The 15,055-nt window shown below is 37.9% G+C and overlaps 1 protein-coding gene across 2 annotated transcripts in view; it reads right to left on the reverse strand.

Moving 5' to 3' along the window:
- Positions 1 to 545: 545 nt before the first annotated feature.
- Positions 546 to 15,055, reverse strand: part of NSMAF (neutral sphingomyelinase activation associated factor) — a 37,328-nt gene continuing 22,818 nt past the window's right edge. Inside the window, exons 15-31 of one of the 2 annotated variants that reach the window (XM_052704523.1) lie at positions 14,345 to 14,435; positions 14,189 to 14,252; positions 14,020 to 14,071; positions 12,182 to 12,302; positions 11,787 to 11,918; positions 10,079 to 10,121; positions 9,557 to 9,714; positions 8,265 to 8,373; positions 7,394 to 7,452; positions 6,666 to 6,733; positions 5,144 to 5,211; positions 4,779 to 4,902; positions 4,181 to 4,264; positions 3,001 to 3,151; positions 2,459 to 2,561; positions 1,726 to 1,835; positions 546 to 901 (exon numbers count right to left, since the gene is read on the reverse strand). In XM_052704523.1, the coding sequence (XP_052560483.1) occupies positions 807 to 901; positions 1,726 to 1,835; positions 2,459 to 2,561; positions 3,001 to 3,151; positions 4,181 to 4,264; positions 4,779 to 4,902; positions 5,144 to 5,211; positions 6,666 to 6,733; positions 7,394 to 7,452; positions 8,265 to 8,373; positions 9,557 to 9,714; positions 10,079 to 10,121; positions 11,787 to 11,918; positions 12,182 to 12,302; positions 14,020 to 14,071; positions 14,189 to 14,252; positions 14,345 to 14,435 (1,632 nt within the window). In that variant the 3' untranslated portion in view covers positions 546 to 806. Of the gene's footprint in view, positions 902 to 1,725; positions 1,836 to 2,458; positions 2,562 to 3,000; positions 3,152 to 4,180; positions 4,265 to 4,778; positions 4,903 to 5,143; positions 5,212 to 6,665; positions 6,734 to 7,393; positions 7,453 to 8,260; positions 8,374 to 9,556; positions 9,715 to 10,078; positions 10,122 to 11,786; positions 11,919 to 12,181; positions 12,303 to 14,019; positions 14,072 to 14,188; positions 14,253 to 14,344; positions 14,436 to 15,055 lie in introns of those variants that run through there. The other variant, XM_052704524.1, reaches the window with a different exon arrangement.

Below are 15,055 nucleotides of genomic sequence, written 5' to 3' on the forward strand. Positions count from 1 at the left end.
GTACAGCACCACTTTACCCCTGGGTTGCAGTAATAAGGGCTCAAGTAAACCCCCAAGTTATACCTGTACTCAAGAATCTTTGGTATGAAACTTGAATGCTGTACTAGAGCTGAAGGAAGCTGAGAAGGCCAAATAAAACAAGGTGAGGAAGACAAAGTAACAGAACAGATACAAGGCATTAAAAAGAAATTACAAGATATTAGTATTAGGGGAAAGACTGATACATGGTTCCCTTTCAGACTGATGTGTGAAGGCTGTAGTTTTCAGTGTGTTGTTTGTTCAATAATAGGAAAAAAAAAAACACCTCTGCCTTTGCAGGTAGCTACAGTTGGAGACTACATAGTAAAGCAGACTGACCCCTGCTCAGACCAACTTACTGCCTAAGCTGTAAGTGTTCAAAGCAGTGTTTACCATCATATGCATCGTTGGTAGGAAGGGAGATGTACATCCATTGTCATGTTGCAAGTATCTTAAATCTTTTAAAGAATGCAACTGCTGCTTCTTTAGAAATGGTTCAGACAACACACTACAACAGTAACTACCAGTTAGGAGCTCTTCAGTTACAGAAAAATAGGTCTTTAATGTTATCTCACATTATTAGACAAAGCATTTTTGGTAGTTTATGAAAACCCAATACATACATTATTGAAGTTAAGAGCTCTCAGTGAAGTCACCAGAAAGTTGTGGTTGAGCAAAGCTTCTTTTCTGGTTGAACTTCAGTAGCCATCATTGCACACAGTTAAGTTCCTTTAAAAGGTTTGGTTTAAAATGAAAGAGTTCATTTAAACAGCTGGAGGGAAAGGCACTTAGTATTGCAGTTTCCAGAATATAATTTGTTTGTCTTCCCCTCCAGTAATAACACTGTTGCACTGTTCATTCATCCACATGGAGGTTACAGCACCTGGAGGAAAAGAAAGAAAAGAAATCAAACCGGACACAAGTCAAGAGAATGGAACGTATTTAAGGCAGTTTAGGATCATCAATCAGTATCTTGCATTACACTGACAGTACATGCAGTACTGTAAGAAGAGCCACCTTGTATCCTGTTAACCTTTGTGACCTCTTGGTACACTGCCTCAGCCACGTGGGGAAGAAGAGGCGAACTGTAAGTTGACATGTACAATATAGAGCACAGTAGCATAAGGATTCACTGGGAAAGGGGACAGGCTTGTCTAGAAAGTTTTTCACTTTGCCCTTTGGGCTTTTTGTATTGTAAGCATGTAGCCCCTAGCAGCTCAATTTAAAGATTCTCCTGGCTACAGACTGATCTCTGTACAGCTCAAATTCCAGAGCTTCAGTTACCATTAGGGGGAAGTTTGAAATAACTATTCATGAAAGCAGCCATAAAAGCAAACTAAGTAAAACTAAGTTATTCCTCCCTTCTTGCAGTTTAGAAGACAAGGCAGGTACATATGAGATGTCTACAAACACCCATCCAAAATAACTTGATCACAGTCTGTCTAGGCTGTGAGTCTAACAATTAACTTTGCTAATTAGAAAACACCAATGCATCTGCCTCTCTTCATTCTTGCAATAACACTGGAAGAGTATTGCTGTTTATACTTCCTAGGAGGTTCAGGTGCTACCTGGGACAGAAGAAAGAGGTACGTGTAATATCATGAGCCACCGAGTGGAGCAAATGATTCTCAAAATTGGTCAATATTAACACAGACAGAAAATAGGAAGCTTCCAGGTAATTTGAGAACAAGAACAGCTCAGGCATACCTGCATGTCCTTTGATTCTTTCAGTAACTTTTCCATTAAGGAGGTCCCAAGTCAGTAATTCACCAGACTGACTTCCTGACAAGACAGTATTTCCATCCCATCTGAAGCACCTGCAAAGTAACTGTTCATTAGTACACTAAACTTCTGTATACAAGCTGAGCAATTTCAGACTAAGACACAACAAATTGGAAAGGCTGCTGCCAGTTTCCTACTTCAATCTTCGTTTGTTTACATGACACAGCATTGTATACATTTTAGTTGGTGAAAAAAAAAAAAAAAAATAGAAGTATTAACTGACTGCTCTTTATCTTTCAAAAGCCAATCTCTTCTTAGCTTACACAAAAAAGGAGCTTTGGAAAATAAAGGTTATTGACAAGTGATGCAAGTAAGAGAACTGGCCGCTTGCTAAAAACATCAGTTCTGGAAGAGCCGGTTGGTGCTACAGCTAAGCAGCTCTTCTTAAACACCATCTTTAACTTGTATAAATAATAGAATTACTTCCTTAAACAGTTGTTTCTTTTATCCCTTTCTGAAAAGCTTGCCTGGAAAGCACGCAAAAGCCTTTGCACTTAAGTGCAAATTAAGTATTTTGTTAAATCCAGTACCTTCAATTATCACACAAAAGTTATCACACTTTTCTTTTTGCTATGGCAAAAAGAAATGCATTGAGCATCTGCATTTAACTAAGCTGGCCATGCAGCTTCATAATCCATATGGATGTTCTCAGGATTACCTTTGTGGCTCATCAGCAGTCACAGAAGATATAAGCATTCCAGTCTGTACATCTATTACCTTAAAACAACAGTCTTCTCCTGCACTGAGTAGATGTCTGCCATCTACACAAGAGAGCAAACCATGACAACAAACAAAAGGAGCATGTTTAGATACACAGTCCCAGTTATCATCACAGTCTGCAGTATGGCATGTTGGCTGTGATAGGCCTGACCTACTTATTTAGAGAAAATGTACTTTACATTGTCTGCAAGCATACAATGATAAACACTGGTCTACAATCTAGACTACTGGTTTACAGGTTGTTATGGCTTTGCATCAATTAAAGATTTCTTTAAAGCAGAGAAGCATGTCATAGAATCAGAATGACTGAATTGGAAGGGACCTTTAAAGATTATCTAGTTCCAATTACCCTGCTGCAGGCAAGGATACCTTCTGGTAGATCTCACCATTCCCCTTAGACTAGTAATTTCAATAACACAGTGCATTACATGTAATCAGGAAACTCCCAGACTTATATGTTAAAACTGAAATCCAACATACCGGGACTAAAAGCAGCATCAAACACAGTACCAGAATGACAAGGCAACTGGTGTAACGCTGTTGCTGTGGTAACATCCCAAACACTAATGGTACCCTCTTTGGTTCCAGATGCTAGTATAGTGTTTGAAGCAGTAAGGTCGATCGTATTTACCTAGGAAGTTAAACATCCCATGATTTTCCTGTTCTTCCAAGTAAGCTGTCTCAAAACAAGTTTTAAATATACACAAAAAAGTCCATCAGCCGTTCAGATGCCATTTTATTGTCAACGGATTTTGAATTTAATTCTGCAACATTTTTAAGCACAGTTATTACCAAGAAAATGTAAAAGGCAGCTCCCTTTAAAATATCTGAAAAACATATTTTAAAGTACTTCTTTGTAGAAGAGGAATCACAAAGTGACATTTCCTACTACTTTTAGTATTCATATTCTCAACCTAAACGCAAAATTTTACCCTTTATCAGAAAGAACCAATGGCTAGAAATTTCTTTTAAAAATACCCTTGGACACCATTCTTCATTGTTACAAGAGTAACATTAGATGCTATAAGAAATAGTGCAGAGTTACATGTGTTTAACTGCACAGAGTGTGATTACACATTTACTGTGAAATTCAGCAATGTGTTTTGGAGAATGCTTAAAAAAAACCAAAACAGCAGTAACTCAATTCTTTTTATTTGTTTGCCTTTGGAAGAGTTTCATTAGGAAGCAGTAACAATGAAAATACTGAAAAAAAAATCCTCACTCTTGAGTTTTCAAAAAGCAAAGGAAACTAACAAAAACCAACTCCCTCTCTGCTGTCCACCTCCCCCAACCTTGAACTTTGTGCAAACAAGCTGACCAAAGCAAATAAGAATAAATGAACAAGTAAACAAAACAAAAACCACAAAGCAGAACTCTTCCTACTGTCGCTTTCTTCCTTAAGAGCAGACTTGTCAGCAAAGGAAGCAGGGGATGCTGGAGAGCAGCACGCTCATCTTAGGCAAAGTTATGCCAACAAAAGCCAATGAGACAAAGCAACTCACCGCCCCAGAAACACCCAAACCCCATAAGAGAAAAAACGCACAGCAAAAGGAAACATCACCCCAGACAATCCTCATACTTTAGTTGTTTGTCAAACTGAGAGTTGAGATCACGTGATACAATCTCAAATCTGGTACTGCATCTCTGTCAGCATACTTACACTAACATCGTGCTCTAACTCTGCAAGCAATTCAAAACAGTTTCTTTTATTGCTCGATGTCTCTCCAGGTACGCATTTCCACACCTACAACACAGACATTAAAGTTTGTTCAAAGCAGCATTAGTATAATTGGATGAGTTCCTCCATTGCTTAATGCTCACATTTCAAGTGCTGCTTGTGTAACTGCAGGCCTCATCTGTGTGGCAAAACAGCAACTGGCACCTTAAACTGTTTACATTAAGCAGAGCAACACCTTAAACATGACTGTGCTGATTCCCAGTAGGTTACCAAGGTGCTGTATATCACACCAATGAATGGGTACTTACCACAAGGCTTTGGGAAATTCTTTCCCATCTCTAACTTCCAGATTATTTTTATTAAAGTAACACTCCAGCTTTGAAACACAGTTGAGGCAAGGCTAACAAAAGATAAACTACTTGTACTTATTCTATTTGTAGTGACTTATAAATATTATATAAAATTATTCATGTATTTATTACTAGAATAACAGCCACATCCACTCCAATGCATGCCTCTGGCCAAATATTAACTGCTAGCAATAAATAGCTACTGAAGTATTATAAACTTGTCTACAAACCTTTACAGTGGAATCCCAAGATGCAGAATATAAACACCCTTCTCGCCAACAAATCTTGCTGACAGCATCATCGTGTCCCATTAAGATGTCCTGCCGTCTTCCAAATGCAATTGAATAAAAATATCTAACGGGAAGAGATCATGAAAGTGTTACAGCTTCAGGTAACATAAACAGTTTTCTCTGAATTGATGAAAATAACTTTTTTTTCTACAGTTTTTAACAGGAACCAGACTAAAAAAACAAAAAACAAATGTAGAAGTACAGATACTGCATTTTATCAGTGATCTTCTGTATCTATAGCGATAATTATAACTACCAAGGTACTCAATATAATTCAGCAGAGTTAGCAGGAAGTAAATACTCACATATTATTGTCCCATGAAGAACTTATGACAGTGGTATCTCCTGGCAAGATGATACAAGATGACAAAGCCTGTAGAAGAAAAGGAAAAACAAAGCAGTGTTCTATTTCTGACCCTCAAAGAGAAATACATGAACGTGGTTCTGGAGAACAAGGAGCATAGTAATCTTTTCTGTGTGCAGCATTTCGGTGTTGCATGAATGTTAATTAAGAAAAACCTTACGAAAAACTCCAGTAAATACAAAGTCAACTCCAAAGTTGGGAAACACAGGCACAGCCAATGGATCTCCTTTTTTCAAGCACTTCATGTATGTTGCATGTGATTCCACACTCAGGAGAAACCGAGCCAGCTTTTCATCTTTCAAGTTATGTCAATTCTATATGAAAACAGAAACCTGAAAAAACAGGTTTTCTTTCATGTTTTCCCCTCGCCCCCCCCCATGACAGCAACTCTGCTCTGCTCTTTAAAGCAATGGATGTAGCCATGTAATTTCTATTATTCTCAGTAACAAAAAAAAAAAAAAACAACAAAAAAACCACCACAACAGTAACAACTTCTGTAAGTATCATCAGAAAAATGAACAGTAATCTGTTCCTAAAAACATTCTAGCAGGCAGGTGGAATGCAAAGAGATTATAGCTTCTGGCCTTGCTGCAACACATCAACACTGAAACTACCAACGGGGCAGGAGAGAGTGAAGAGGAAGAGAACAGAAGGGTACACAACCTCCTCACTAGTGACTAACTTGGACTAGGATTAAGTGAAGGGCTCCCTTTTTACAGCATCAAGAGGAGCATACCACAGCAGGCAGCAGTGTCTTGATCTTACAGCTTCTTTGGGGATGTGCTAGAGTATACTATGGCATCTATCTGGGCAACATATCTGCTTTCCCTTTCCCCTAGAGAGGAGGGTACAGAGGAGTGTTAATGCATCCTATCGTCTCAGTAAATGACTCAGAAAGTGACCCAGCTCAGGCCCCAGCGCTCAAGCACAGAAAATAAAACACAGAATCCCTTTCAAAGTTCTGTTTGAGAAGCATGTTGTTCAGAGGTTGCTGAGATTATTGCTCATGAAGCAAGGACTGCTAAAATTCACACAGCTAAGATTCCACTCCCTGTCCTTTGCATTCTTCAGCTGACTGACTGACAGACTCCAAACACTTTGAGTATGACTTGAACATGGGTACAATTCAAGCTTTGTTTCTGGGCTTGAACAACAATTCAAAGTTGTTTGGAAAGACCTGTCTGCTCATGCCAGTGTATCTTAGTCTACCACAAGACCTTCTCTATATAGCAGAAAACTCAGAACATTATTAACACAGAAGAGAAACATTTAATGCTCCCTTGCTGCGTTCAAAGAATGTGTTCTCCCCCTGGAGACCTGAAAAGCAATCTCACTTCATTCTGCTAAATTATCCACATATCATATAACTGAGGAGAAGAACACACTGAGCTACACCAAAAGACATTTCTATGAGTGGCTTTCAAAAGATTCCTAATGATGTTTTTATTTTGACAGCAACTTACCATGTTTGAAAAGGACACACTTCTTTGGAGTGTTTTGGATTCTTTGGAAAACATCTTCAGAGTTGAGTCTGAGTATAAAGAACAATACTACATGTAAAATGACTGGTTTATATTACAGAAGATAAAAATTTTGTATCTGTTTGAAGATTCATATATTTAGTTATAAAAATCAGGCATGTTTTTTTTATAAAAATCAGGCAAGTCTTTGAATTAATAATCTAAGGAGATAAATTAACACCTTCACAAGCCCACATGTGGACAACATCGAAATCCAGGGACATCTATAACTTAAAAAATATAAAATAAAAAAATTTCATACTTCAGCTATTTAATTACAGGAAATTATCTATTTGGCTTCATTAATTTCTATAATAGGTGTCTTGGAAACGTCAAAAACCAAAAGCAAACAGAAGTACTGACATTTTGTTTGAAAACTTCAGTATTTGTAAGAAGCAATAGGGCAGAAAGTGAAAATGAGTATCTTGCATTTGGCAGAACATTGGGACCATGTTCCTTTAAAAACCCAAACAAACGAGAACTCAGTGATTCTGGCAGAAATACCCTTGAACACTGCCTCAATTTTGCTTCCAGTGAAGGTATTCTAGGGATTTAATCTTCACGTTTGAAAGTTGCGCGCTGCTTTGTTCACAAAGCATCACTTGGTGTTATAAGTTCATATCAAAGTATTTGCACTGCAGGTTTGAGGAAATAACTGCAATAATACTCACCTTGGGATGTGGTGAAAACAGAAGACCCATTGCAGGTGACTGCTATTCCAGTAATTGCCCTGTTAATACAAATAGGCTCATTAGTGATTTCCTAAGTCTTGAAACTTACCCACAATACTGCAAATTAAATACTGCTGAAACCTGTTATTTGATTTCTATTTAAAAAGTTAAGATATTCAACGAGATTAAAAATACTGCAGTGGTGAGCAACATGCCCACATACTCAAATATACCTCACTATCATCAGTACAGGTTCCCTATATTGTTCTGCAAGAACTTCAACCTCGCTGGAAAGGACATGCCCACGTGAAAGGATTAATGGCTTCCCATTCAATCTTCCCAGTGTGGGATCAGCTGGGCTTTGCCAAAGTTCACCTGAAGTTGGGCTGCTTGGTGCGCGGCTCCCTAGGAACCCATCAGAACACCAGTGTGCTGCCTGGATTACCTTACTGCCCACGGCTGGAGACATTACAGACTCCTCGTAAGGAGGCAGCTCTGGGTTGTGCAGTTGCTGAACTTTCAATTGGCTTAAGCTTTCAAATTAAATGGTATGAAGAAATAAGTGGAAATGCTTATCTAGCTGCTGCTATCACAGTTTTGGCAAATGGGTATTAATGTCTGCTTCTAAAATGTGAATGAACTTGCTTTAGATCTGTCTAAGGAATAAAATTAAGCTCATAACTGCCTTTTCTAGATTGGTAATTCATCATAGGCTAAAAACAAACAAACAAAACCAACCCAGCTATCTCAAAAAAGAAAAAAAGAGAAAAATTACCATAAGCCTTAACCCATCATTCAAATAGACTCGCAGATACTCCTATCCCCAGTTAAATGGAACAACTGTGACTGAAGAGTGAAGAGCAGTACCTACTCTTTGTGAATTTTATATTGTTCATCTTGTCTTAGTTTAGAAATATTGTTCCAAGCGAGTGTAATGCTTTCTTCTGTCAAATCTTCAAATGATTCTTCATTTGGAGATACTGCAATAAAATGCCACAACAGAATTTTACTATGGACAGAAATCAGAAAGATAAACTTCAAGAAGTAGGTGAAGGTACAAACATAAACACAAAGTACAGAAATCATGCAGAGCTCCAGGAATATAAATTTTTGGTTACTGTAGACACTGAAACGTCAAGAGTTTCCCAAATGGAAAAGTGCAATCAAAGCCACCTACCTATTATTCTTATACATTCGATTAAGAATGTCGTAAGTTTATTTTCTGCAGCGTCTCAGAAGTTAAGGGATAAAGAAGTGGACACACTAAATATAAATTATCACAAAAAGCCTAAATCTGACAGGAATTATGTGGCCTACTACCAGAACCATTTAAGATGCATGGCCATTATTACAGCCATACACAACTGGTATAGTTGCAGGTTACCAAGTAGTAACCATCTTTGCTTCTCTATGTAAAAATGAAAGCCATCAAAAGGTCAGCAAATCAAGGACAATTGACCAAGAGACGGAATGTCTCCCCATTCAATAGACAGCCTGGAGATTCAGTCCAGTTTACAGTAGACCACTGTTCATATAATGAGGGCCACAGAACCTTAGTTTCAGAAAAATGGGCAAAGTTTGACATTGTAGAGAAACATGTACTGCCATTACATATCCTTTTCTTGAAGTTATTCCACCAACTTTTTTTTCAATATATACTGTAGGGACAAAGTAATTTCTCTGCAGTTTCACAAGTAACAGTAGAGGGGAAAAAGTCCCCAGTCTCACATGTTCATATCCAGATGCTCAGGTTAAATTCTCAGTTCAAGCTTACTGCCATAAAGACAGTTCTGTTCAAGAACAGAATGAATCTCTACATTATTTAGAGTCTCTACAGAGACAGTCAAAGAAACTGCTATCGTATCAGTTTGATTCTGAACTGTCACAAAAGGCCAGGGAACACAGCCCTCCCACATCTTCAAAGGCAGAGACTGAACTGGACCAGCAAAGTGCAGGATCACAGCTATGGGATGTATGTATTTTCAGATTTGAGACTGATCTTGCCTGTTTCTCCTTTAATAGGTAAGCTCATGGATTTATTCTGACTCTGCTTATAGGGCAAGTGGCCAGGAGATGTCTATAATGAGATCCTGTGGGAAAAGATAGAGAACTCCTCCAAATTACAAATCAGTTACATCATCAATTTATCTGTTATACACTCACCTGGAGATTCACTTATGGAAACACTGTGACTAGATGTTCTAGAGGAGCTTTTTGGCATTATCCGTTGAGGATGAGGAGTTGTAAACAACTGTTTTGGTGTCTGTCCAAACTCCAAGATTTGCGTCAGCAAAGCTACCTTCTCATTGGGGTCCATAATGCTTCAGAGAAGCAACACAGTTAGTTAGGGCAAGCTCTTTGTTTCTGTCCTGGAAGCACAAGGCTGCACATAGAGTTACTATGGTCATCACAGAACAGATTTACAACAGGCATTCATATGACAGCTTCACAATTTCCTTTATGTATGGTGACAATGTGACTTCCAGTTAAAAATAGCAGTAATAATAATAATTAAAAAAAATAAATCAGATAAATCAACATGAAGAAAAGTTCAAATAACGGTCTTTGAACATCTATTAAAACTGACAGCCTGGTATCAGTTCACCAGCCATTTTTACAGCCACCATAGAATGTGATGACGATACATTTAGCTGTTTTTACAAAAATATTCAAATTCTTAATTACCTGTTTAAATCCACTCCTCCTTCATAAGTTAATGGATGAAACACTGGAAAAAAAAAAATATTTGTACAATATAAAAACACAATGTTTATCCTGGGCTTGAATCTAGGAGACTCGGAGGCAGTTTCTAAAGCCAGCTCCTTCATAAAGGAAGGACAGCTTATTTAATCTTCATGAAGGAGAACGTCCTCCCACCTCCCCAAAAATGCATAGCTATGTGACTAGATCTTCGGTTATTTTATAGACAGGTAACAAAATACAGCAAGAAAGATCATAAAGGCCTATCTATGCTCCAGTTCATTTGATAAAGTGGTAGTGGATTGCAAACTTTGCTAATTACATTGGGAGCTCAGTATATGAACACTCTGTCTCTTGATACCAAGTCATTTGTAGACATGGTCCTTTTTGTCTCTCTTATCTACTCAAGAGGGTCTTGCAGTTCATTACATTAATTAAAAAAAAATAATAATAAAAAAAAAATCACACTGCATCAAGAAAAGCATGTTTTGCTTTAGAAGTATATCTGCATAATAACATACAGATACTGTAACATAAATACCACTTCTTTTTTCCGAGTCTGGCATATTTTACCTTACATTCATGACACTTAATCATATGGTAACTGCAAGCTCAAAATACAGCTAATCACAATTCAAAGGTGCATGAGGAAGCATATTCATATCTATGGATTTTCACATCACATCAGCTCTCTCTGGAAGTAGAAAGCAATGACTATCAAAACTAAGATTGCTTATGCATTCTTCCCCAGTAATTGTAAGTTTAAGAAAAACAAAACCTGCCTGTCTCAAATTTTCTCTTGCTTATAATCAGGGTTTCTGGAATAACCAAAATCATCTTCTTCCTATACTGTGCATCTGCTAATCTTCCTTTAGTGAGAAGATGTTTCCTTATCAGGCAGTAACACGGTTAGGCTAAATATCACACTGTTAAACAGATTGATCATTGATATTACTATGATGTCTAGAGAACTTCAGCACATCAACATAACAAATACTGAGCAACAGCTTCTTTTATAAGAATTTACAATAGCTACCTACAAGATCAAAACAATATGTCAAACATTTAACCTTTACTTACATAGAATAAAAAGCACACGTGCTACAGAAGGACAAATCTGGTTACCCACGTACTTTTTCCTCCATTCATGCTCCTAAACAGCTGTAGCCCATTACCTCCTCCTTTTCCTTCTCAATTTACTTAAATGGGAGGGGAAGGAGGGGGATTTCTGAATTGAAATTCTCACACTACAATCACAGCACAGGGAATGTTAAATACCTGTTTGTGTGACTGCTCCTACAAACTCCCGTTCCTAACTGAGGCACACTACTTGAATAGTACATTGCTGTACTGCACTGTAAGTAAATAACAGCAACACTGCAGAATCATCTCAGCTACCATTTTAGAAGCATGGAATTGGTCTGGTTGGAAAAGACCTTAAAGATCATCAAGTCCAACTGCAACCTAACCATACTACCCTGACTCTAACAACCCTCCCCTAAATCATGTCCCTGAGTAAGATTTTACATCTTCAAATATGAAGGCGATAGATTTTTCAAGCAAGGTACTACTTCAGGTAAGGAAAACCTGTATCTCCTTTAAGGATCAAGCATTTAAAGCACAGCAATAAAAGATCAAAGCCAATTTATCATCAAAGTTTTGGTTTTGTTACTTCAGTGAAATGTATGCTTACCATTGCAAGCTGTAACAGCTTTGCTTCCTTTTTGTTTGCAGCCAAATACGAGGTCAATCCACTCATGAAGATGCTCTGAAACGTACTGACTTTCTAAAGCCTCTTGGCTCTTCTGAAGAAAGTCATCAGGACCTGGCAAGAGACAGGTTAATTAAAGATTTCCCACTTACTATCATTACCCCTCCCTGTTCTTACAGAAAGAACCAAACCAGAAGCCCCATACTAAACTCAAAATTGCCATGAAAATTAAACACAACTACAGAATGTATCAATTCTTAAGAGTAAAAATTACTTCAGGAGGTAACTATGAGAGCTTTTGAGACAAATATGATTCCAGGAAATAATAATGATAATCCTGAATTCACTCATAATGCAAAAAGCTGGACTACTACTACCTGATGCCCAAGGGGGAAGCTCTACATCTTCAACGGTTTTTCCACCCTGTCTTTTTCCCAAATCCAATTTCAAGCTGTTTACTAGAAAGCTAGAATCATTTTCATAAAATTCCGGAATCAACTGGTAGAAAAGAAAAAAAAATAAGAAAGGAAAAATTTCTGAGGTCAGCTTAGCTTCAGTCATTTTAACTAGAAGACATTCAGTAAAAACAAAGTTATTCAAGTTCACACATTAAGCCCTAAAGTTGGATAATAATTCCTCCAAGCTTTCCTCTTCGCCAAAAGAGCAGCACCAGAAACTTCCTTGCATTACAATTTCAACTTCCAAGTATCAGGCATCCTGTCCACCACCAAGGCAATTATCCAAACTAAATTCAAGGGCTTATATATTTTTAATATAGTACATGTAGCATGTGAATTCATAACAACAAGAGTATCTTCAGATCTCTAACTGTATAGCTGCCTTTTTATTTTTAAGACATCAGGTAAGATTCATAACAAAAATCTAGAATGCAACTTGAATGACAGAAGTTTGAGAATTTAGATCAGTTATTTAAAGACCAACAAAGCTAACCATTCTTACTTCTTCCATTATATATTTTTAAAAATTAATTATCATTAATCACTTCAATTAAAAGCATTTAACATCACCCACCAGTTGGCAGTTAATCATTCAGCATATTCTACAAGTTATTGATTTTATAAAGCTCAAAAAAAAACAAGTTAAAATGTCTATTGTTTAAAATCCCAAATATACTGTTACCATAGAATAACTTGGGTCCAAAGAGACCTTGGAGCCCATCTAGTTCCAAGTCCCCCCACTGTGACAGCAGTGCTGCCAGCCACTAGATCACATCACCCAGGGCCCCATCCAACCTGGCCATGAACACCCACAGGGATGGGGCAATCACAACTTCTCTGGGCAATCTGTTTCAGTCCTCACCATCCTCTGAAGAATTTCCTCATGATATCCACATCTTCCCTGTCCTAGTTTTAAACCATTCTGCCTTGTCCTACTACTATTAAACTGTGCACAAAGTCAGCCTCCCTCCTTCTTATAAGTTCCCTTTAAATAATGGAAGGCTGCAACGAGATCTTCCCTAAACTGGGCTTCCTCAACCTTTCTTCAAAAGAGGGGTGCTCCAGCCTTCCAAATATCTTCACGGCTCTTCTCTGGACCCATGTCTGTCTTGTACTGGGGGACCCAGGCCTGGACACAGCACCCCAAATAGGGCCTCACAAGATCATAGCAGAGCAGGACAGTTACCTCCCTTGCCCTGTTGACCATCTCTCTATTGATGCTGCCCAGGATACAGCTGGCCTTCTGAGCTGCAAGCACATAATACTGATTCATTCTCAAGCCCTTCTTCACAGAGCTGCTCTCAAAAGTTTGCACAGATATCTAAGATTACCCTAACCCAAACACAACACCTTGCACTTGATAACCTTGAATCTCATGAGGTTCCCTCAGACCCACTTCCCAAGCTTGTCCATGTCCCTTTAGATGGCATCCCTTCCTTCTATCACCTGCACCATCCTCCTTAACCTTATAACACAGCCAAATCCTAGAGAGACTCCAGTAGATGAACACAATACCTACGACTGTACATTTTCCCCCTTATCCCTGTAACATTCATAATGACACTTCTATCAAATGAAAAGATAGAAAGCCATAAGAGGAATCACACAATTACAGAGAAAAAACTTCAAAACATGAAAGGATACATAAAATGCTGTCAATAGCTGAGATAAAATATAAATAAATTAAGATCAACAGGAGACATCTGAGAAAAGTTCTGCACAAGTGCTTGGACTTGAGTTATTTTCTGGCCATTTACCTCTTTGAAATCTGTTGCGCCATCCAAACAGTTTTTCCAGGTTTCTGCAACACTAGACAACATATCAATTACACATTTCAAAATGTTTTCTAACATTTTCTAATGCTTTGCACTCCCTTGATGCCCATTTTAAAATGACAACTTACACACAGACAAAATGTAAACAAACCTGTTGAACATTCTGTCAGCATGATCAAACTTTCCATTCTGCAGACAGAGCATGTATTCTGGAGCTAGAGAGAAATAAAAAGTCATCATCTTCCTTCAAACCTTGCCTGCTTCTGAGGCAAATGTCTGAACAGAGAACACATAAAAGCAACCTTACCAACTCTAACAAGATAAAACAAAACATAACCCGGGGATGAATAGTGGCTCCCATACATGAACTTAGGTTCTGGCATTTCCTCATAACGTGTCTACAACATAAGGAAGAGAGGTCTGTTTAGTATCAGTGCTCCTGCTTGCTTTCATGCTTTTACTCACCATCTCTATAGATTTATTTAAGAAGGGGAGAGATGAGAGCCACCCATTACATTTCTTTTTCCCAAAGACAAAACACATTTTAAGCACTAATAAGCATGCAGATTTAATCAGGTCAGTAAATCAGTAACGCACAAACGTTCTTATAACTTATCATCCTGAATTATCAGGTCTTCAGCTTTCTCATTCTCTTACTTTCCACACGCTAAGGCAGTGATATAACTTCAAAGTAGCTTGAACACAGCCCTCCCTTTTTTGCCTTTCATGTGCACTTTTCTAAGGTTATGGAAGAACACATTGATTGAACTCAACCTGGCCCATTCCTTCAAGACTTAACCTTTCACAGGTTATCCCTAAAACCTACTGTACTCTAAATAAGTGCAGTAAGCATGAGATGGCTAGCAGTTTGAGGAAACAGCCTAATCTTAGGAAGAAATCTTTATTTACTGTTACTGAAAATGAAATAGTGATCATATTTGTACCCTCCAGAATCTTAAGAATTGTAAATGATTTGGGAATAGCTACCTTACCATGGCAGAAGATTATGTTATATGAC

This window comes from Tympanuchus pallidicinctus, unplaced genomic scaffold, assembly GCF_026119805.1.
Source record: "Tympanuchus pallidicinctus isolate F22 unplaced genomic scaffold, pur_lepc_1.0 scaffold5, whole genome shotgun sequence".
NCBI lineage: Eukaryota > Metazoa > Chordata > Aves > Galliformes > Phasianidae > Tympanuchus > Tympanuchus pallidicinctus.